The 21732-nt window shown below is 51.8% G+C and overlaps 1 protein-coding gene across 5 annotated transcripts in view; it reads right to left on the bottom strand.

The window, feature by feature from the left end:
- LOC115911534 (S-adenosyl-L-methionine-dependent tRNA 4-demethylwyosine synthase TYW1-like) overlaps positions 1 to 21732 on the bottom strand; it is a 97287-nt gene that overhangs the window by 52926 nt on the left and 22629 nt on the right. For all 5 annotated transcript variants that reach the window (XM_030962580.1, XM_030962578.1, XM_030962577.1 and 2 more), the window contains 3 exons: positions 14164 to 14216; positions 10985 to 11103; positions 1892 to 2001 (listed from right to left, as the gene is read on the bottom strand). In XM_030962580.1, coding sequence (XP_030818440.1) covers positions 1892 to 2001; positions 10985 to 11103; positions 14164 to 14216 — 282 coding nt within the window. The remainder of the gene's footprint in view (positions 1 to 1891; positions 2002 to 10984; positions 11104 to 14163; positions 14217 to 21732) is intronic.

Consider the following 21732-nt stretch of genomic DNA (forward strand, 5'->3'; position numbering starts at 1 on the left):
CACTAAACTGTGTCCCCAAGTGCCATGTCCACATGAATTTTGAACATTTCCAGGGATGGGGACTCCACCCTGCCCTGCAGAGCCTTGACAGGGCCTGGCCTCCCTTTTCAGTGAAGAGATTTCCCCAAAATCCCCCCTGAGGCTCCCCAGGCCCAGCCTGAGGCCATTCCCTCTCCCCCTGTCCCTGTTCCCTGGAGCACAGCCCGACCCCCCCGGCTGTCCCCTCCTGGCAGGAGCTGTGCAGAGCCACAAGGGCCCCCTGAGCCTCCTTTGCTCCAGGCTGAGCCCCTTCCCAGCTCCCTCAGCCTCTCCTGGGGCTCCAGCCCTTTCCATGCATCCATGGGCTCCACTCTGGTGTTTCTCAGGTGCCCCTGGGGTAAAGCCCTGCCCTGAGTGTGCCTCTCACCCCCCAGATTTCCCTGCAGAGCTGCTGAGCGTGTTTCAGTACCACCATCCCTGCCCCAGGGGATGTCTGACACTGCCAAAGAAAGCCCAGGCTCAGGAGTGAGGCTTCATTGAGCTGCTGCTCCAAAGCAGCCATGTGAGGAGAATGAAGCCCATGGGGCCCAAACCTGAGCTATTTTTCCACCCATTATCCAACTGCAGAGATGGAGGCAGAGCAGCTCTGCTCTGCTGACAGAAGGGCTTTGTGCTTGTCACATCCTGGATCCACTGGAATCTCTTTGAGCACAGCCAACCTAAACAATCAGGTTCCCAAAATGACAGCCAAGGCCAGGGCCCATCCTGCAGGTTTTATGGCTGTTCCACTCCATTTGTGCAGCTCAAGGCAGCTGGGCAGAGCAGAACCCTGGAGCTGTCCTGCCAAGCTGGCCAGCCCTGCCAGCACACACAGCTGACCTTGGCACAGCAACCAGATCATCACATTTGGGAAACAAACCCCCAGCCCCCTCTACAGTTACAGACACAGAATATCAAACTCCCAGGGAATTTCTGTGGAAAGCAAGCTGCAGTGCTTCCCAGAGGTGCTGTGGAACTGCAGCTTCAGTCACAACCACAGGTACTGAATAAATCCTGAAAATCCCCTGCTTGCTGCTGTTTCATTATTCATGAGAAAACACAACCCAGAGTTGCAGGTAACACAAAGCTGGGTGTCAGGGCTGGCAGTGTATTTCCTGTCAGGTAAGAGGCTGATTGCTTTTGCTTCCTACCTGCCCTCACTCCTCCAGAGGAGCCAGGATCCCCCATCATGCAGGCTGGCTTTAACCACAGTGGAAGGCTCTGTGCACACCAAGGGAAAGGATCTGACAACTACCTGGATGCACCAGAGGCAACTCCACTCTACTCCCTCCAGGCAGCAGCACATACCCAGTGGCTGAGCCTCATTTCAGAAGACATTAACTGAGCCACAGCAGCTTCTTCTCCCCCATCCTCCAGACACCCTGAACCTCAGGCCTCCTTCCCAGAGGAGCAGAACGTTCTCACCTGTGGCAGTGTTCACAGGGTCTTAGGATGAGGGAAGAGACAAGGATCTGACTCCATGTTTCAGAAGGCTGATTTATTATTTTATGATATATATTATATTAAAACTATACTAAATGAATAGAAGAAAGGATTTCATCAGAAGGCTGGCTAAGAATAGAAAAGGAATGGGATGATAACAAAGGCTTGTGTCTCAGAGTGTCCAAGCCAGCTGACTGTGATTGGCCATTAACTAGAAACAACCACATGAGACCAATCACAGATGCACCTGTTGCACTCCACAGCAGCAGATAATCATTGTTTACATTTTGTTCCTGAGGCCTCTCAGCTTCTCAGGAGGAAAAATCCTAAAGAAAGGATTTTTCATAAAATGTGTCTGTGACACTCACCCGTGTGAAGATGTCACTGCTGGTTACCCCCTAAGAGCCCAGGGGTGGGACAGAGGAGTTACCTTTGAACTGCCTGATCATGTTCTGGTGCTTCTCGAGGGCCTCCTGCAGGATCTGCTCAGGCTGGTCCATCCTCCAGCGCCACTCGGTGCCCACGGGGTTCGTGTGGTGTCTGAGGGAAGAGGGGACAGTCACCCACTGCCACCTGGAACCCACCTGGGGAACTCACCTGCCACCTGGGGACTTTGGCATCAACAGCATTCAAAGCAGCAAAAGATGTTCAGCAACTCCTGCTGCTGCCCCAGCCTCTGGATGTCACCCCTGAACACCTCTCTTACATCCCTCTCCTTCCAGGCTCTGGTCTCCCAGAGGGAGGAATGGGCCTTGTGGATAATATCACACTTTATACAGATATTTTGAAGCACAGGTGAAAGGTTTCTATGCCAAAATAATGTCTGCAAAAACCTCTGTAAAGAAAGGGAAACTGGTTCTGCTCCTGTTCTCCCCACAGCTGCACCAAGCTCTGGAGAAGGGAGGTCCCAGGCCATTTTTAGTTCATTCCAAAGGCACCAAGCACCACCCTGAGTACAGGATTTGTTTCTACCCCGGTCTTTGTGTGGTGCTCTGGTACCAGGACAGATGAGGGCAGGCTCCTCCAAACCCCCTGAAGAGAGCAGGAAGCCTGCCCTGTCCCAGGGATGCATTCCTGGGGGATCTGGGCCATCTCCCAGATTTTAATCCCCCTGACCCAAGCAGATTGCAGAGGAAAAATCCCAGATCTACCATCTGAGGGACAGCTGGGTCACACTGGGGTGGGAAGCCAACCTTGCCTGGAAAGGATCACTGTCCCCATATTTTGTTTTCCTGGAAAACAGCAAAAGCCAACCCAGGTAAATGGATCCAAGCACCTGGAAGACCCATGGAGTTCCTCCTCATTTCTTTCTTTATTAGCATGAGAGGCTCATCCAGCCCTTAAATATCATCTTAAGGAAATCAATGAAATTCTGAGTTTTCACCTCCTTGTTCTCTCTCCATCATTTCCTGCTTCATCCCAAAATATGAAATATGCTCCAAAAGCCCCCTCAGTTTTTCCCCTGGCAGCCCACAGAGCTCATTAAGAGCAGCACATTGTGCCTTCACAATTTGCTGCTGGATTAACTCACCTCTGGACAGGAAAACAAGGCCCACCAAAATACACTCCTGACACTCTGTTTTGCACCCAGGTGACCTCTGCTTCCTGCACCCCCTCCACCATCCCTGGGTGCTGGATTATGCCTTGTTCTGACCCAGAGATGGGGCAACTGAGAGGTGTTTTAAAAACTTTTATTCCATTTTCAGTCTCATGTGAAGGGTGAGACAATACAGATGTTAGAATTCACACCATCACAATCAGAAGCCAATTATTTCCTAATCACAATACACTGTGTTTCTTGGCTATCAGCTTTTGCCACACCATGCTGTAAATGCCTTAAAGCCAATCATCTAAAATTACCCCTCGTGGGTCCCACTACAGTGCACCTTTCATAGTTCTATTTCTCTATTTCTCCAAAGTATCCAGTCTTATTTGCAAGGCCACCTTTTGAAACTTGTTTCTAGTTCCATTTCTCTCTCAGCAATGTCTGTCCTATTCCATGGCATTTCTAAGTCAGCACTTCTTACCTCAAAGTTTGCATACAAATGTACACTGTGTGAGCCTTCTGTCAAGCTTTGAGAATTCTCTACCAATCCATTTCCCACATTTCTCCCTCTCTCTCGAATGGAAAAAACTTCTTTGATGGCCTTGTTCATAACTTGTTGTGCACAGTAAAGTACATAAGGCACTGTTATTAACACTGTCACTACAACAATTAATGCACATAAACTGTCCAACCCTGGGGACACCTGGGAGGTTTCAGCTGCATTCAGCCTTTCAGCTCCAGGGCATCAGGACAGGACTCCCAGCCTTTAACTGAGGGAGAAGGGACAGGGCAGCACCTTCTCAGGATGAGGGGGCTGCTCCAGTCCTCACTGGAGACAAGCAAAAGGCTCCCAATGACCTCTGCACAAGGGGAAAGGGATTCAAACCAAGAGAGAGTAGGTTTGGGTTGGACACCAGGAAAAGAATTCCTCCCTGTGAGGGTGGGCAGGCCCTGGCACAGGTGCCCAGAGCAGCTGGGGCTGCCCCTGGATCCCTGGCAGTGCCCAAGGCCAGGCTGGACAGGGCTGGGAGCACCTGGGACAGTGGGAGGTGTCCCTGCCATGGCAGGGGTGGCACTGGGTGGAATTTAAGGTCCCTTGAAGCCAAACCAGTCTGGGATTCTGGGACTCCCCAGGTGAGAAACACCTGCAGCTGCACTGTCTGATAGTGCTAAAACACAAACCCAGGCTCAATAAAATCAGGCTTTTGGCCCAAACATTTCTTCATCCACTTAAAGAGCAAAGATTCAAACACTGTTCGCAAACTTCACCACCTCAAGGATCCTTAAGTCAAAACAGCTTTTTGAATTTCCCCTTTATTTCCCCATCTGGCAACATGGAAAGTTTTCTGAATGTCAGCTATAAAAGGCATTTATAAAACTCTTCCATGTTTAACTGCAAAACTTGTACCTTGTATATTTAATAGGGCCAGCTGGCAGGAAATCAATAGGCTGTGGGTGCACCCTGGACAGCTATTAGTGTCCAACAGGCCCTGCATTTTTAACACATCCTACTGTTTAATAAACACACCAGGTCAGGTCTACAGAGCTGCTTATTTGGCAAAAAGGAGGTTCCCTGCCAAGAGGAGGATGAAGCAGTAATGCCTTGGGCTCAGGAGGTTGTTCCCCAGTCCCAGCACAGACAGAAACCAGAGCCACCTCCCCACTGCCCCCAGGCTCTGTGAGCTCCCACCTCTGGCTACACCAGCACTGAGCAGGAATCTGTGTCAGGGATTCCTTCCTTCCTTCCCAAAGCAACACAAGTAAAATGAAATTTCACCCAAACCCACACAGAGCACAAAACCTTGATTTTAGCAGAGATTCCAGGTGTGAAACAGGTTTGGTTTGCTCCTTCAGAGACACCTCAGTGCCACAGCCCCACAAGTGCAGGGAACACTAAGGGAGCTCCTGCTGGCTGCCCTGGAACCCCCCCAGTCACCCAGCCTGCTCCCATCCAGCCTCCCTGCAGTCCCAGCTAACCTCTGATCCACCAGGAGCCTGGCACAGCATTCCCAGTGTCCCTGGCAGGTTCTGGGATCCCTGTGAAGGTGCAGCTTCCCCAGGGCTATAATCTGCCTCCCCAAGGCTGTGATCACCCTCCCCAGGTGCTTGGTTTATTTTAATAAATCAGCTCTTGCTTTATGCATTCTGCAAATGGTTATTAAGAGGCTCTGAGGGCAGACGCAGCTCAGGTATAAAATATCATTCACTGCAGGCATTGACTGAGCCAGGGTGATACCTGGTGGGGACCAGGAAGGTGAGGAAGTGCTGGTGGCAGTGACATGAGAGGACAGAGCACACCATTCCCAGGGAGGGCAGGAGCAGAATAAAAACAAGAAGAGTTCAAGAAGCAGTCTCAGTGAACCCTGAGAGCCAGCAGGGAGATCCCAGAGGAGAAGAGCTTAAGGGAAAAGAACTTCAGGAGAACTGGCAGTTTTGGAAGCCCTATCAAGGCAGAAGTGCAAACTGCAGCAATAAAAAGCAAAGACAAAACAACAAAATCAATCTGCTCTTCTGCAGCCTCATGAGCCTCCAGCTGCAAACAAAAGAAGGAGCACAAAAACACAGGGGCATCAGCAGAAAGGGGAAGGCAAAACATCAGCCATGACCAGGAAAGGACACACAAAAGAGATCCCAAGGACTTTCCCTGGAGTGATGGGAGGAGAAAGAGGGAGACCACAAAAAAAAGCCTGGCCAATGCACAAGCCAATCATGTTTAATGTTCCTGCTGTACAAAATGAAACCTGGCTGTTCCTTTTCTTCTGCACCTCCTGAGAGCAACAGGAGGAGCCCAGCCTGGGCTGGGCAGAGACCAGGACTGAGACACAGAACCTGAATTTAATGTTTTCCCTAGGATGGGTAAAGTCACCCTGGAGCAGGCTGGATAAATTGGCTGACAGGACCAGAGGGTGCCAGGGGTGACTCAGACTGGATATTAAAAGAAACTTCTTCATGGGAAGGGTTGTCACAGGGCAGTGGTGGAGAGATTTAAAAGTCCCATGGATGTAGCACTTGAGGACAGGGTCTGGTGGCCTTGGCAGTCCTGGGGGAGCAAGTGGACTCAAGGATCTCAGAGGGCTTTTCCAACCAAAAGAATTCAGTGATTCTCTTCCAACTGAAACCTTAAAGATGGAAGATGCCCCATGCTGAAAAGCTCCATCCCAGCTCTGAGATGCTCCCCTTTTAAAGAGGACAATCTCCTGAAAGGCAGGTGATGCTCAGTGTCCTTTGCTGTGCCCACCCAGCCCACCCCATCCCTGAACCCTGCTCAGCACAGCTTCCCAGACCATTCCAAAACTCACCTGGATGGCAAAATGTGCAAACTCACTTTCAAAGCCCCCAGTCACTGCCTCTCATCAGTGACTGCTGGACCTGGCACCATCCCCTGCAGGGACACCCAAGGCCCAGTGTGGACATTTCACAGCCCATGATCTGTTTATACTCACTACTGAGGCCATAAATTTGGGAGCTGATTGTAACAAGTCCCAGGACCTTTAAGAAGTCCAAGTCCAGGAGATCACAGAGTGCTACAAAATGAAAATCAGAGATTTCAACCCACACATTTTCTCCTAGAAATGCCTCAGACGACAGAGCTGGCAGAGCAGCACATGAAGGCACCAAGACTTATTTTACCACTTTTTTTTTTTACCAGGGGCATGACCTGGGCACATTGATGTGCTGTCCCCCACCCCACTTATTTGGCCATTTCAGAAGCTCCTGGCAGACAGACAGGCCCAAACTCAACAAACAGTGAAGAATCCAATGTGAGGGATGAACCTTGGTCACAACAGATCTCTTCTGGAAACAAAACCAGAACCAAACTGAAACCTGGGAGAAAAGAGCAGCAGCTGGGCAGAACGAGGACTGGGGGCTGGACATGCACAGAGACTCTCTGAGCTTTCAGGCTCAGCTTCCAGGTGTTCCAAACCTGCAGTGTCCACTCCTTTGATATCAATACTCCCCATTTCCCTGAGGAATTTACCTTCTGGAATCAAGTTAGTTACTGAGGAGAAGCTTTGGTTTTCATCTGATTACAGTTTCTTCTTAATTTTTTAAAGACCTTAAGTACTTCTCCTATGAGAGATTATTAATTTTTAATCTCTGTATTTTGCAGGGCTTACTGTGATGCCTGGATTTTGGCCACACACTGATTTAGTGTCTGAACACAACTTCAGTTGCTGTCTAGAAGCAAAACCTGAAACCTCCATGCACAGGTATAAGCATTAAAGTTACAGCAGAAGAAATACGAGCCAATTTCTTCACAGGATATTTCACTCTGTCTGGTTTGCCTCCTCCTCAGATACAAAAGTAATAAACCCTATTAATTTAAATCTTATTTAGCTGTTCCATCTCTCCACAATAATTGATTGGGCTTTGGACACTGAGCCAAAAAGTCTCATCAAATCAGGTCTGCCTGGTGCCTGTGCTGCAGGGAGGTGTCACAGAGCTCCGAACCCACACTTGCTCTAATTGATTAAAAGACTTGGTCACTTGCACATTTCCATTTAGGCAATTAAGCTAAAGAAACACAGCCTCAGTGAGAGCAGCTGGGAGCAGGGATGGAGAGGGACAGACTCCCTTGGAGGACAGGATTATGGCTGGGGATGTTGCAGTGATTCAGGTGTGGGGTGTCCCCCTCAGTGCTTTCGATGGAACAGCCTTGAGGGACACCAAACAATCCACCTTGAAGAATCATGGAATATCCTGAGCTGGAAGGGACCACAGGGATTATTCCAGTCCAGCCCTGGCCCTGCCCAGACACCCCAACAATCCCACCCTGAGCATCCCTGGAGCTCCTGCAGCTCTGGCAGCCTCGGGGCCGTGCCCATTCCCTGGGCAGTGCCAGCACCCTCTGGGGGAAGAACCTTTCCCAAAATCCAGCCTGACCTGCCCTGGCCCAGCTTCCAGCCTGCTTTTCCTGTCCCCACACAAAGCTGCCCCACAACCCTGCAGTGCCAGCCTCTCTCAAGGGGACAGGCAGGGAGGCACGAGCCAGTCAGGGGCCCTGGCAGCTGTGACAGCTCCCAGGGACAAGGGGGACAAGAAGAGCATCCAGAGCAGAGTGAAGCCACATCTCTGGCAAAATCCCCTCATTTTCTGAGGATGTTTGGATACTGGCTCCACCCACGAGTTCTAGTGGAGGTGCCCTGCCCACAGCAGCTGGAACTGGTGCCCTTTAAGGCCCCATCCCAAACCAGTCTGTGATTCCATGAGTACTGGTTTTGGGCCAAAATGTGTCAGTCAGGACCAGCCAGCTCCAATGATATCCAGCTCCCAGGGAGAGAAGCTGCACTGCAGCATTCTTGCCAAACTGAGGAAGAGAAAATAAACAGGCTCCTTGGCCTTTCCTTCAGCCATCCAGGGAGAGCTCGGTGGTTGTGCAGTTGGAAACATTGGCAGAATCTACAAATGTCAAAATCCTGAAAGAAGAGATCAAGAAGAAAGAATCCCAGCAGCTTTTCTGCAAGGCAGCGTGCAGAGCTGCACGAGGAGCCCAGCACAAAACCTGCATGAGGAACGTTCTGCCAGAAGCAGATCAAAACTGGGATTTCACATGTCTGCACAGATGGCACCTGCTGCTCAGGAGCTGCCTTGTTTATCCTGCCCAGCCACCAGGGCCTGCAGTTCCACCTCAGTCTCATACACTGAACAACCTGCAAGGTGTGGGGGATAAAACAAGAAGCACAGACAGGCCTGACTGCAGGGTTTGGGAGCTGGGGTGGCACAGGATCGGCAGGGATTGGGTGTGGCAAGGAGGGAGGGAAGATCCCTCCCACAGCCACGTGAAGGCTGCAGCAGCCCAGACACAGGAGCTGGAAAAGTCACCAAAAAGAAACCTTCTTTCAGCAGCAGTTCTGGTTTAAGTCAAGCTTAATGTCCTGGGATGAGCCTCAAACTGAGTCTTAAATCTTCCAACTTAAACCTTCCAGTTTCCAGGGGAGGCTGAAGACAGCCAGCTGCATTCCATGTGGGAGAGTCCAACATCTGCCACCACCTCACCCAGAGCAGGGAAATAAATGAATCAATGCTGAAAGCTCTGAGCTCAGTGCCCTGGGAAGCTGTTTCCTTGCACTCAGGTTGTAGCCAGCAGGAAAATCAGCACTGTAGCACTCGTTGTCATCAGAATGCTGCTGCCAGATCCCTCTGAAGTGACAGGTGACAGTGACAGCATGATGAGTTAGAGACACAGGGAACAGTGCCACTTTCTCTGTGTCTCTACACTAATGGACTGATTTATCAATTATTGATAAATCTGTACTATCTCATTTATCACTTTCTGCCCTCTCCAGTTCACACCTGCTGGATTTCCCTGATTCAGCCTATTCCTCATCCAGGCTGCTGCCAGAAAATCCTGAATGAGGGCATTTGGAAGAGAAACTGGGAAATGCTCTGTGGAGCAATGCTGGGAACAAAGCCCCTCATCCTGTTTGCTGTTTAGGATGTACCTTAGGATGTGTGTGGGGACAGAGGGACAAGCACAGGCAGGCCAATGTCCCTCCCAGCACAGTCCCACTGCAGGACTCCATGCACACCACGTGGAAAACAGACACAAGCACAAGGTTTTCCTTCCCAGGCACTGCCCTGCTCTGCAGCAAAGCAGAAGCTGCACATTAAAGGTGCCATTTGCTGCCTCCTTCCCAGCCAGGAAAGCCCATCCAGAGCACCCATAAACCCTTTGGAACAGACTCCCAAATGCAAACTGCACAGGATGCCCAGTGCTCACATTTAACATGGGAGACAGCCTTCAAACTGTCCCCAAGTCCTTTAAAAGCCCCCATGAAATATCTGCATTATTAAAACCCAAGGACTATGAAAGACAGAAAGGGGCACTCAGAGAGAGGAATTTGGCTGGTTTTGCATGGAAACATTATCACAAAATCTCAGAATGGTTTGGGTGGGAAGGGACCTTCAGGCCCACGTCATTCCACCCCCAGCCATGGCAGGGACACCTTCCACTGGCTCAGGCTGCTCAGGGAATACTCACTGGGATGCTGGACCCAGGCTGGGGATGGAATGGGTGTTATTGGCAGCCTGGGGTAAGGCTTAAGTCCCAGAGGAAGTACAGCTCCCATGGGATGATTTAGCAGGGTGGAAAACAAAAGAGCTCAAAGCAAAACGTCCCTGTCCTCCCACTGCAGGCGCTCTCACGTCACTGCTGGCATTTCTGCTGAACCTCAGCCTCTCTTCCCAATCCCACCCTGCACTCCCCCAGCCTGGCACACACCTCCCTTGGAAGCCCAGGCAGGAGTGAATGAGTAGTGCTTGAGAAGCTCAGATCCAGCACAGCTCCTTTCCTTCAGGAATTCACCACAAAGTCACTTCTCTGAGGAAAGGGGAGACTTTCCTGACCAATGGGAAGTCATTGAGTTGAAGACAGGCTGTCCTGCGTGGAGAAGAGGCTCAGGGGGCCCTTGTGGCTCTGCACAGCTCCTGCCAGGAGGGGACAGCCGGGGGGGTCGGGCTGTGCTCCAGGGAACAGGGACAGGAGCAGAGGGAACGGCCTCAGGCTGGGCCAGGGCAGCCTCAGGGGGCACATCAGCAGGAATTTCCCCATGGAAAGGGGGCTCAGGCACTGGCACAGCCGCCCAGGGAGGTTTGGAGTCCCCACCCCTGGAGGTGCCCGAGGAAGGGCTGGAGGTGGCACTCAGAGCTCTGGGCTGGGGACAAGGTGGGGATCAGGCACAGCTGGGACTGGGTGATCCTGGATGGCTCTTCTTACCCCAGTGTTTCTGGGATTTATCAGCTGCTGTGTTGGGAAGGCAACAGTTACTGAGTGATCACTTTTCCCTTGTTTAGAGCAGTGGAATTGGTGGGGGTACAGGTACTTTAAATATGGAAAATGGTCCAATTTCCAAAGACGCTGCCATTGCTCAGCACCTCGGGGGGGGTCACACAGCACACCCAGCCCACGCCCCCCAGAGCACAGCTGGCTGTGTCCCACAGAGCCCCCACCCTGGCCAGAGCCCAGGGGTGCCTCACCTCCAGCAGAAGACACACTTGTTGGCACAGGCCAGGCTGGGGGTGGCCTCCATGCAGCGGTGGCTCTCGATGCCATAGAAGGTGTGCTTGTAGCAGCCCCCGCGGCCCCGCAGCATGGACTGAGAGAGGGAAACACACAGAGACTGTTAAAAACCCAGCTGGGGCCAGACTGAGGGCAGGGAAACACACAGGGAGCGTTAAAAACCCAGCTGGGGCCAGACTGAGGGCAGGGGAACACACACACCCCCAGGAGAGTTAAAAATTCATCTGGAACCAAACTGAGGGCACACACACACACACAAACACACATCAGGAGAGTTAAAATTCCCCATCTGGAGCCAAACTGAGGGCAGCTGTGGGTCTGCTCCCTTTCAGCCACCTGTGACTGGAGTTCCAAGTCCAGCAATGCCCTCAGCAGAGCTGAGGGACACCAGTGCCACCTGCCCCAAGAAATTCCCAGTTCCCTATAAAATGTGACTCTTTACATGCACCCCTGCAGCCAGACTGCATTTAGGAGGTCAAACTACTGGAGTGTTAGAGGAGAAAGAACTTTAAGCTCCTCAGTCCCTTCTCTGGCAGATCCCAGCACAACAATGTGTTCTCCTGCAGCTTTTCAGCCTCAGTCCATGAAGAGCAGGTGAAGCCTCTTGAGCTGCAGAGTGTTCCTGGAAAAGCTCACTCAGGAGCAACAAGGATCCATTTCAAGGCTGTCCTACTGAACACTCCATTCTTTTCATTTATCTGGCAGAGTATTTCTTGCAGCACTAAATTAAATAAATGCCCTGACCTTATAAGCCCTTATTCACAGCAAGCAGTGGCTCCAGCAGGATGCTGCACTTCCCTTCCCAGCACAGCCACAGCAGCTTTCCCAACAGGATTCAACTCCTATTTATCATGCAGGCTGCTTGCAGAAAGGGCTGTCTTTCATTAGCTCAGTTAAATAATAATAAATGAGAAAGAAACTTTACTCCTCTCAAGAGAAAAGCTGAAATATAACACAGCAGCTTTCAATCTGCCTTCGTCTTCCTGGAGAGTCCCGGTGATCCAGCAGAAAGGAGCAGCAGAGAAAAATCTACAGCTAATCCCTGACTGGCTGTACAGGTGGAAGATTAAATGACATGGAAAACGGTGTTGATTCTACCCATTCTTCAAATGAGAGAGACTTCAGGAGATTCACAAATTCAGGAGAGCAAGTTATATTTGGCTTTTCCTAAGGCAAACAGACTTTTCCTAAAACATACAGGGTTTCTGTTTTTTCTGGAATTTGACAGAACCCAATCTTTTCCATCTGAGATACCTCTATGAAACTCTACTCAGTACTGATCCTGCCAGTCCTGCTCCTGCTTTCCTCTGATACAAATCCCCACAAAGGCTCCTGAAGGCTTTCACACACTGGTGTGAACCTGAGGCAAAGCCACTGCCTGGAACCAATCTCAGCTCAATTTATTAGAAGACTTTACATTCAATTCCTGCTTAAGCTAAAAATAGTGTGGGCCCATCTAAGCACACAGAGCTGGTATTTATTTTGTGAAATGGCTTTACAGTGCTGCATTAAAGTCTGGGGCTTTCATAAAAATAGGTTCTCTGGCCTTCTCAGTCACAACATGGAAGTTTTTCTTTAAACTTTTCCTGATCGTGTCTGCCACTAACAGCAACAGAAGAGGGAAATGGGTGTAGGAGTGACCAGCAGAGCAGCAGTGGGATCAGTGCATCCCACACACTCCTGACAGCCCAGGGTGGGCTCTCCATGCTGCTCAGGAGAACAAGGCTCTTAATGGAACAGCTCACTGACACCAGGCACTGCAATGAAAACTCTCTGCAGCCACCCTGGGATGGCATCCTAAGGGTCAAAAACAAAAGTTAATCATGCAACCAAGGAGAGCTCAGACAGCCAGGACTGATCACTGCCACAGCTCAGCAATTACAGATGTGCTGGCATCCTCACGAGGTGCTGATTCCAGAGGTTCCCATCCAGGGATGCTGAAGGGTGCAGGATGTTGCAACATGGTGGGTGAAGGGGCTGGAGCCCCAGGAGAGGCTGAGGGAGCTGGGAAGGGGCTCAGCCTGGAGCAAAGGAGGCTCAGGGGGCCCTTGTGGCTCTGCACAGCTCCTGCCAGGAGGGGACAGCCGGGGGGGTCGGGCTGTGCTCCAGGGAACAGGGACAGGGGGAGAGGGAACGGCCTCAGGCTGGGCCAGGGGAGCTTCAGGGTGGATTTTGGGGAAATTCCTTCCTGGAATTTGTTGTCCAGCCCTGGCACAGCTGCCCAGGGCAGGATGGAGTACCCACCCCTGGAGGGGTTTAACAGCCCTGTGGAGGTGGCACTTGGGGACACGGGGCAGTGGTGGCCTGGGCAGTGCTGGGGGAATGGTTGGACTCAGTGGCCTCAGAGGGCTTTTCCACCCTCAGTGATTCTGTGATCAATATTGCTCCCCAAATATACAACACTAGAGACTTGTCAGCTCCAGAGGGACCTGCCAAGGACAGCTGAAACCACACCCACCCTGAAGGGCATGCAGTTTATTCTCCAGGGCTCTGATGGGAATATTTTTAATTCTGTAAAGTGCTTGAAAAGCTACTGAGTTGCAGCTCCTGCAGGAGCCATGTGCAGGGCTGGGAGGAGGCTGTGTCACACAGGTGCACTCATACCTATGGGTGCTGTACACAGCCACATCCACACACACCCCACAGAGCAGGGAAATCATCAGCAACAGTGAAATCACGAACACCTCCCCGTGGAAATCTGATCTGATAAATGCTGAGAGCCAGGGGAGCCCTGTCACAACCCAGCCCCAGCACTGGGGGTTCAAACAGCCTCAGGTGCCTGCTCAGATGTGGCAGGGGCTGCGCTATCCCTGTTCCACAAGCTCACACCAGGGATATAACCTTCCCTCTCTTCCCTCACGTGGATTTCAGTGGGCAGAAGATGTTTCAGCAGACAGCAGAACAACAGGAAAAAGCAGAAAAGGATGTTCCCAGCTCTGTCCCACAACTCTATTCTCACTCTTTGCAGAGGAATTTTAATAGCTGGAAATGCAAGGTTATAGCTTGAAAGCTGGAATTTGTGTTTGTGCAAATTATAGCACATTTTAAAACGTAATTTCATCAGGAAATTGGAATACCTGAGGAAGTCTCTAGCTTTGTTTTTATTTATGAAATGAGAAAAGGAAACAGAACATACCTTTGTCCATCGGCAGAGCTTCACCCCAGAATGGCTCCCAATGAGTTTATAACCTGAAAACAAAGCACAAATCATCAAACAACTGAGTTTAGCCTGCAGGAATTGACACATAAAATATACCAAGTGGTACCCAGAGTGATTGACACTGTGGACTCAATGCTGCTCTTCCCCACTGGCCCCAAGGTGACACCACCAGCAATAGCAGTGCCACCCCAGGGACCTCAGCCAACTGCAAATGGTTTCTTTTAGTGGGACATGGTTTGAATCAGGGTGCCCAGGGGACTCCTGCATGGACAGGATGGCAGAGCCTGGCTAACCCAGGGACAGCTCACAGACCCAAGGAGCAGGACAGGGTGCCAGGAGCATCTCCCCGGCCCCAGGCCATGAGCCCAGAACAGCCTCCCAGCCAGCAGCCAGGATCCCTGTCCCAGCCTGCAGGACAGGAGCTGATTCCCAGTGCAGCTGGGAGGGCACAGGAGGGGAACACAACCAGGGCTCAGCCTGAACCCACCTGAGCCTCACCAGCTCCACGGGGAGGGAGCTGCTCCTCCACACCCCAAGGAAAGCTGAGCTCAGATCAGCTCCTCAGTCCCCAGCCAAGATCAACACAATTCTATTCTAACGAGTCATGGAGGATTAATTGCACAACGTTCGTTAAGCACTAAGTGCTATTATTACCCAAACTGCTCAAGTGGGGTTATATTCCTCTTTGAGAAAAGTGCTTAGAGGCCAATATGTCTGAAGGATTAAAAGTCCCTTCGAAATCAGCATAAAAATAAGAGGGATTTGAGACACCTCCTGTGTCCCTCACAGTGGCATTCACATGTCACTGGCCTGGCTGTCCCCAAACTCAGCACCTCCCAGCTGCCTACTGCACCTTCCTGCTGCTCTTATTAACACTTTCAAGGCAAGGAAAAATATCACATTTTAGCCATCAAGTCCTTCTTCCTGCCAACCAGCATGAATTCAACAGGGAAAAAGCCTTCAGCTCAGCAAACTGGCCTCCAGCTCCTCCACAGCAGCAGCACGAGTGCCCTGCCCTGCTCGTCTGCCCCTGAGCTGCTCTGGCACAGCAAGGCCTCAAAGCAAGGTGAGAGCAACTGCATCCCAAAGTCCCTGACACCTGCAAGGACACCAAGCCAGCCAGGAGCTGCAGGAGCAGCAGATGCCACGGCAGCTGCAGCAGACAGAAATTAAAATCAAACTGTGTGCACACAGACAGGGCTAACAGGGAACCAAACAATGCTCTGCTCCTGCCACTCAAACCCAGCAGGACCTGCCCAGGCTCCTCTGCCCACTCCACTGGTGGTGTTTGATCCATCTCCTCACACTGGAACGTACAGGCAGAGTGACCTCTGCTGCAAGAAGGCTGGAGAGGGACTGGGGACAAGGGATGGAGGGACAGGACACAGGGAATGGCTCCCACTGCCAGAGGGCAGGGATGGATGGGATATTGGGAATCAGGAATTGTTCCCTGTGAGGGTGGGCAGGCCCTGGCACAGGGTGCCCAGAGCAGCTGGGGCTGCCCCTGGATCCCTGGCAGTGCCCAAGGCCAGGCTGGACAGGGCTGGGAGCACCTGGGACAGTGGGAGGTGTCCCTGCCCTGTCCCCTTAAGGTCCCTTCCAGCCCAAACCACTCTGGGATTCTGTGACAGCCAGTCCCCAAAGCCACGTGCAGCCCTGGGGACACCTGCACCTCAGACTGGCTCACACTCTGAGGATGCTGGTGCAGGGGCACAGCCACACACACAGAGCTGCACGCGCCTGGGACCCAGCACCCCCCTGCCCTGCTCTGTCCTGCCTCTTGCTGCAGCTTTTCTCCACAAACAGCTTGTCCAGCAAGGTCTAATCTCAGCTGAGACCTCCCTGCTGAAATGTGTGTCCTTATAGGATTTGTGGATGAGAGCTGAAAAGGTGCTGCACTCCTCCCTCTGACACAGCTGTCCAAGGCACACTCTGCTGCTGTCACCCAGCACAGTCCAAGCCTTATTTGTCCCATTTCTCCAAATCCAGCGCCACCAGTCAAACAAGATTATTCTCTCACAGATCACTTGTCAGTAACAGCAATATGGCTGCTTTCAAATGGGTTTTGCAGAAAAATTACATTGGAAATAGGACATGCCCACCCAGATCTGCTACTGAGCTGTTTGAGGGAAGAGAGGAAGCAGCTGAACAAGGTGCCAAGCTCCAGCATTTTCTCTTAGGTTCCTTAAATCAACTTCCACCATGTGGAGCACCCACAGCTTCCTTTAAAGGCCAAGAAAATTGTACATATTCAACATCAAACAGTCTTACAAACACCAGCCAGCTTTGGGGATGAGAGGAGGGTTACTCATCTCTGTCACTGCCAGGAGTCCCAGCTGTGGTGACAGGAGGGAGCAGCAGAGATGTGCAGAACCCTAAAGCCACAGAACTGGGGTCCCACACCCTGTGGGGAACTGGGAGAAAGTGTGGTCACCCAGAACTAGGTGCTGGCCATGCCAGGCTTCTGACACTTGGGAATGACAGAAAATACCAGAGACCAAGGCTGGACACTTGTCCCACCCCTGGTGCCAGTGAGCAGAGACTCTACAAGACTGCAGAGCCTTTCCCCAGCACTGGCTGCACTGCTGGGAGGGAGGCAGCAGAGCAGTCTGGGCCAAAAGAAAGGAAAAAAGGTTAAGGAAGAAACAGGGAGTGTCCCAGAATCACAGAACTGCTCTGGCTGGGAAACCCCCCTGAGACCATCGAGCCAACTGTTCCCCCCACTGCCCCACGTCCCCAGGTGCCACATGCACAGGGCTGTTAAACCCCTCCAGGGGTGGAGACTCCACCCTGCCCTGGGCAGCTGTGCCAGGGCTGGACAACCCTTTCAGTGAGAAATTTCCTCAGAATCCCCCCTGAGCCTGCCCTGGCCCAGCCTGAGGCCGTTCCCTCTCCCCCTGTCCCTGTTCCCTGGAGCACAGCCCGACCCCCCCGGCTGTCCCCTCCTGGCAGGAGCTGTGCAGAGCCACAAGGGCCCCCTGAGCCTCCTTTGCTCCAGGCTGAGCCCCTTCCCAGCTCCCTCAGCCTCTCCTGGGGCTCCAGCCCCTTCCCAGCTCCATTCCCTGCCCTGGACACGCTCCAGCCCCTCAGTGTCCTCTCTACAGTGAGGGTGCAAATCTGACACATGGGGACAGCACATCCTTACTGCAAAACTTCAAATTAAACATGTGAAAAACTGTGATCAAAGCCAGCCTGAGGATCTCCAGCCCTGTTCCCACACTGCAGCTCCTCCTGAGCCTTCTGGAAGGCTCAGGCCAGCTCCACTCTTCCATCAGCTTTGCCACAACGTCCCTGTGGCTCTGCCAAGGCCATCAGTGCTTGAATCCAATCCTGCTGATGGCCCCAAGTCTGGAGCTGTGGGTGCCAGGAGCCCCTGTGATCACATCCCCCCCTTGCTCCAAGGGCTGTGACTCGTGACCAATAACTCTAAGTGCACAGTTGGATACAGCACCTTCCAAACAATCCAGTGTTTGAGGGACCTGCTGTTCCCCACCCCTGTGTACCTTCAGCCACTACAGCTGAACAAACCCATCTATTTATTATTTCCACAGTCTAATATGCAAAGGATCCCTTCAATTATGAGCAGGCTCACAGTACTCAGCTCAGCTCCCAACTAAAGGACAAGAACATCTCCATCTGAAGGCTGGCTATGAGTTGATCCTGCTCTAGATGATAAATTTTAGATGATCTAGAAGCTTGCCAAACTTCACTGAAATTAAGTGTCACTTTTATAGAGGTGAATTAAGCTTTTAAACAACCTTTAGGGTGAAATGAGTGTTATCAGGCAGTAACACCAGGCTGAGGAACATGTGGTGATTGCTCACCCTGACAGGCCAACTGGAGTTTAATAGAGCACAGAGGGATGTGGAACTGGAGAGATGGCCAAAGTCACAGCTCCTGATTGCTCCAGAGGCTGGGCAGGACTGTGCTCAGCTCTTTGGAACCACACTGCAGCATTTCCACTCCATCCTGGACATAAGAGTTTAAAAGTCTTTTCTCTGAAACTCAAAGAAGTCAGGGAGAGAGCCAGCTGAGCTCTCAGCACTGAGCCAGGACACTGCTGTCTGTATTCCTAGGGCATGTTCCAGTATCCAGGGGCTCTGGATGTGCTTTGCCAGCTTACCAGTGCCAGACACATATCCAGTCTTCCCAAGCTCCTGGACATGAACGAATTATGTCCATAACTGAGCAATTCTGTTATTTCTGAGAGCAGAGCAGATCAGCTGAATTTCTACCACCACAAGTGTCCCTATCAGGAGCTGTGCCACACCCCCTGCACTCTGAACAGCCCTGAGAGCTGTGCTGAGTGGCCTTCAGGGACTGCAGGCCATCCCCAGGTGGCAAAATGTCCAGAACAAAACCCACAGACACTGAATCCCTGAGGTCAGAAAAAACCTCCAAGGCCACCCAGACCAAGCTGTGCCCCATCCCCACCTTGTCCCCAGCCCAGAGCTCTGAGTGCCACCTCCAGCCCTTCCTTGGGCACCTCCAAACCTCCCTGGGCAGCCCCTGCAGTGCCTGAGCCCCCTTTCCATGGGGAAATTCCTGCTGATGTGCCCCCTGAGGCTGCCCTGGCCCAGCCTGAGGCCGTTCCCTCTCCCCCTGTCCCTGTTCCCTGGAGCACAGCCCGACCCCCCCGGCTGTCCCCTCCTGGCAGGAGCCGTGCAGAGCCACAAGGGCCCCCTGAGCCTCCTTTGCTCCAGGCTGAGCCCCTTCCCAGCTCCCTCAGCTGCTCTTGGAGCTCCAGATCCTTCCCTGGACAAGCTCCAGCCCCTCAGGGTCTGCACTGTCCTGAGGAGCCCAGGGCTGTCCCCAGCACTGGAGGTGCCCCAGCAGTGCCAGCACAGGGGACAAGCCCTGCCTGGCTGACACCTCCCAGCTCAGATCTCTGCATCACCAGAAGTTCACTTTGACCCAAATCCCAAAGCAAAAGATTCAATACAGAAAGAAAGAAGGAGATCCATGGTTGAAAAAGCTCCAGAAAACACAAGGAAGAGACTGAGCCATCCTTCTCCAGGAGTGCAGGCTCTGGGAGCTGGGAAAGCCACTCCAGGGCCCCACTGTGCCTCCAACCTCTGCTGGCTGTCCCAGGGCTGCCCTGAGAGCAGCAAAGTCCAGCTGCCACCTCTGCATGGAGCTAGCCAGCACTCTTCTGCAATAAAACCACTGCTCTGAGGCAGGGAGTATCTGCTAGAGCTGCAGCTCAGGGCAGTCTCACACTAGCAGAAATTTTACAGGGAAAAAAAATCCCAATTTCCTGCAGTTCTGAAGGACTGCAGTTTTACAGGGCCAGAGCTGAAGGTCAGTGACAGCAGGATCCATCCCCACCACCTGTAAGGACCATTTTCCACACTGAAACACAACTGCTGTGCTTGAGTCACCACCCAGACAAAGAATACTTGACCATTAATAATAACAGTAATAATAACAGTAATAATAATAATAATAATAACAGCAACAAGAAATGCCCCTGGTGAGGCACCTGTTCACATTACATCAGCATTTTATACAAATCTAGGAAGAAGGGGACGCTGGGAAGTGGAATTTTTCAGATTGCCCAAGCATGACAAGAGACACCTCCAGGTTCATTCCTAGAACGGCTCAACCTTGAGGAAATTCTTACCAGGTCCACCAAGACCTATTTTAGATTGTCTCTTTGTTTGAAAAAAGGCTCTTAAGAAATACAAAAGGCTTGTGAATTGGGAAGGATTGCTCCCATGAGCTGAAAGCAGGAGTGGGACAGAAGCAGGGACTGCAGGACTGTCCCTTGTTAGCACAAAGGGATGGGAGGTTTGGCCTCCCAGCTGCCTCAGATCCCTGGCACTGTACACAACACAAACACCTTGGACACTTTTAAGACACAGTAAAAGCCTCCTGGGGGCAGTGAAAGGGATTCAGCTGCTGCACAGACAGCCCAGAGCCAGGGAAATGAGACTGGCAAAGCTCAGGGGTGGGAGTGCCAGGAGCTACCACAAATTCCAGCTTCCCCAGCTGATCATAAGAGACCTCCAGGATTCTCAAAACCTGATGTTTCCCTCCTACTCAGATGTCTCTTTTAATCCAAGAGCACCTTTCCCTCTGAAGCACAGGAATATAAACCCAATGATGCCTTTGGCAGAGCCTCAGAGAGCACTGAAACCCTCACCTATACCAACACCAGAGAAAATGCAGCACAACCTTCTGTATCTGAACCCTTTGTGTCCAAAAGCACCACCAAGGCAGAGCATTCCCAAAAAGGGATCACGGGCTGGTTTGGGTTGAGAGGGACCTCAAAGATCAGCCAGTCCAGCTGGTGATTCAGCCATCCCCATGGGAATGGCTCCCACAGCCAGAGGGCAGGATGGATGGCATATTGGGAATTAGGAATTGTTCCCTGTGAGGGTGGGCAGGCCCTGGCACAGGGTGCCCAGAGCAGCTGGGGCTGCCCCTGGATCCCTGGCAGTGCCCAAGGCCAGGCTGGACAGGGCTGGGAGCACCTGGGACAGTGGGAGGTGTCCCTGCCATGGCAGGGGTGGCACTGGGTGGACTTTAAGGTCCTGTCCAACCAAAACCAGTCTGGGACTCTGCAATTATTTGTTCACAGAAAAACACAGGAAATCTGCAAGCACTTGGCATTTTTAAGAGCTGTACCTCAGGGTCAGCTTTGGCTGAAGTCTGCAATGGGAGGTTCCACCTGCACAAGTCCCTCCTGAAGCACCCAGAACACACCCAGAAGGTAACAGACAGAACTGTTGCCTGCTAGGAGCTGCATCTCTTTTCTGTTCTGTTTTCCTGAGACACTTTTCAGTCATTCAGGGCACATTCCCTTCTCCACATTTCCATTTGTCTGAACTGTCCCCTTGTGTGGGGCAAGTGTCACCTTACAAAGAAAGCACAGCAAATTTTATCCTTGCCTGAACATATCCTGTACTTTGTTCCAGCTTAGACTTAATTTCAAAGACCAATACTCTCCAAAGCCCTGCCAAAATATAAAACAAACCAAAAAAAGGATGCACTTCAAAATCTGTGTTTATTTTTATTTTCCTCTTTGTTATACATGGGGTTATTCTACCAGCTCTGGTAACACATGAGAGAAGAATCAGCCCCCCAAATGTGATTTATCCATCTCCTCTGCTCCTGCTCAGGTGCTACAGCTGTGCCAGCACATCAGAATTGCAGGTGGCTCTCCCCCAGCTCCTGGCAGCTCTCACACAGGGGGGCTTAAGCATCTTCTGCTGCCTGGACTCCTTCCTTTCACCTGTGTCTGCCCTTTATTTACTGACATTTCCTAAAGAACTGATCTCTGCGCCTGGGTCTGGTCACTGTATTTATTCTGCTCACCACAAGTAATTTCTTAGCTAGCAAAGTAATTTTTAATCTGCCCACAGCCAGTATTTGATTTCTGTGGCACATTCTGGGGACTGCACCAGTGTCACCAATCCCGGAGCCAGCTGTGGGCTGCTAGTGCCACCTGGAGTTAAACAGCTTCCCCCAAAGCCTGCCAGACCCCAAACCCTGCAGCACAGAGCCTGCAAAGCACCCAGCCAGCAGCACCAGCTCTGTGCC

This window comes from Camarhynchus parvulus, chromosome 19, assembly GCF_901933205.1.
Source record: "Camarhynchus parvulus chromosome 19, STF_HiC, whole genome shotgun sequence".
Classification (NCBI taxonomy): domain Eukaryota; kingdom Metazoa; phylum Chordata; class Aves; order Passeriformes; family Thraupidae; genus Camarhynchus; species Camarhynchus parvulus.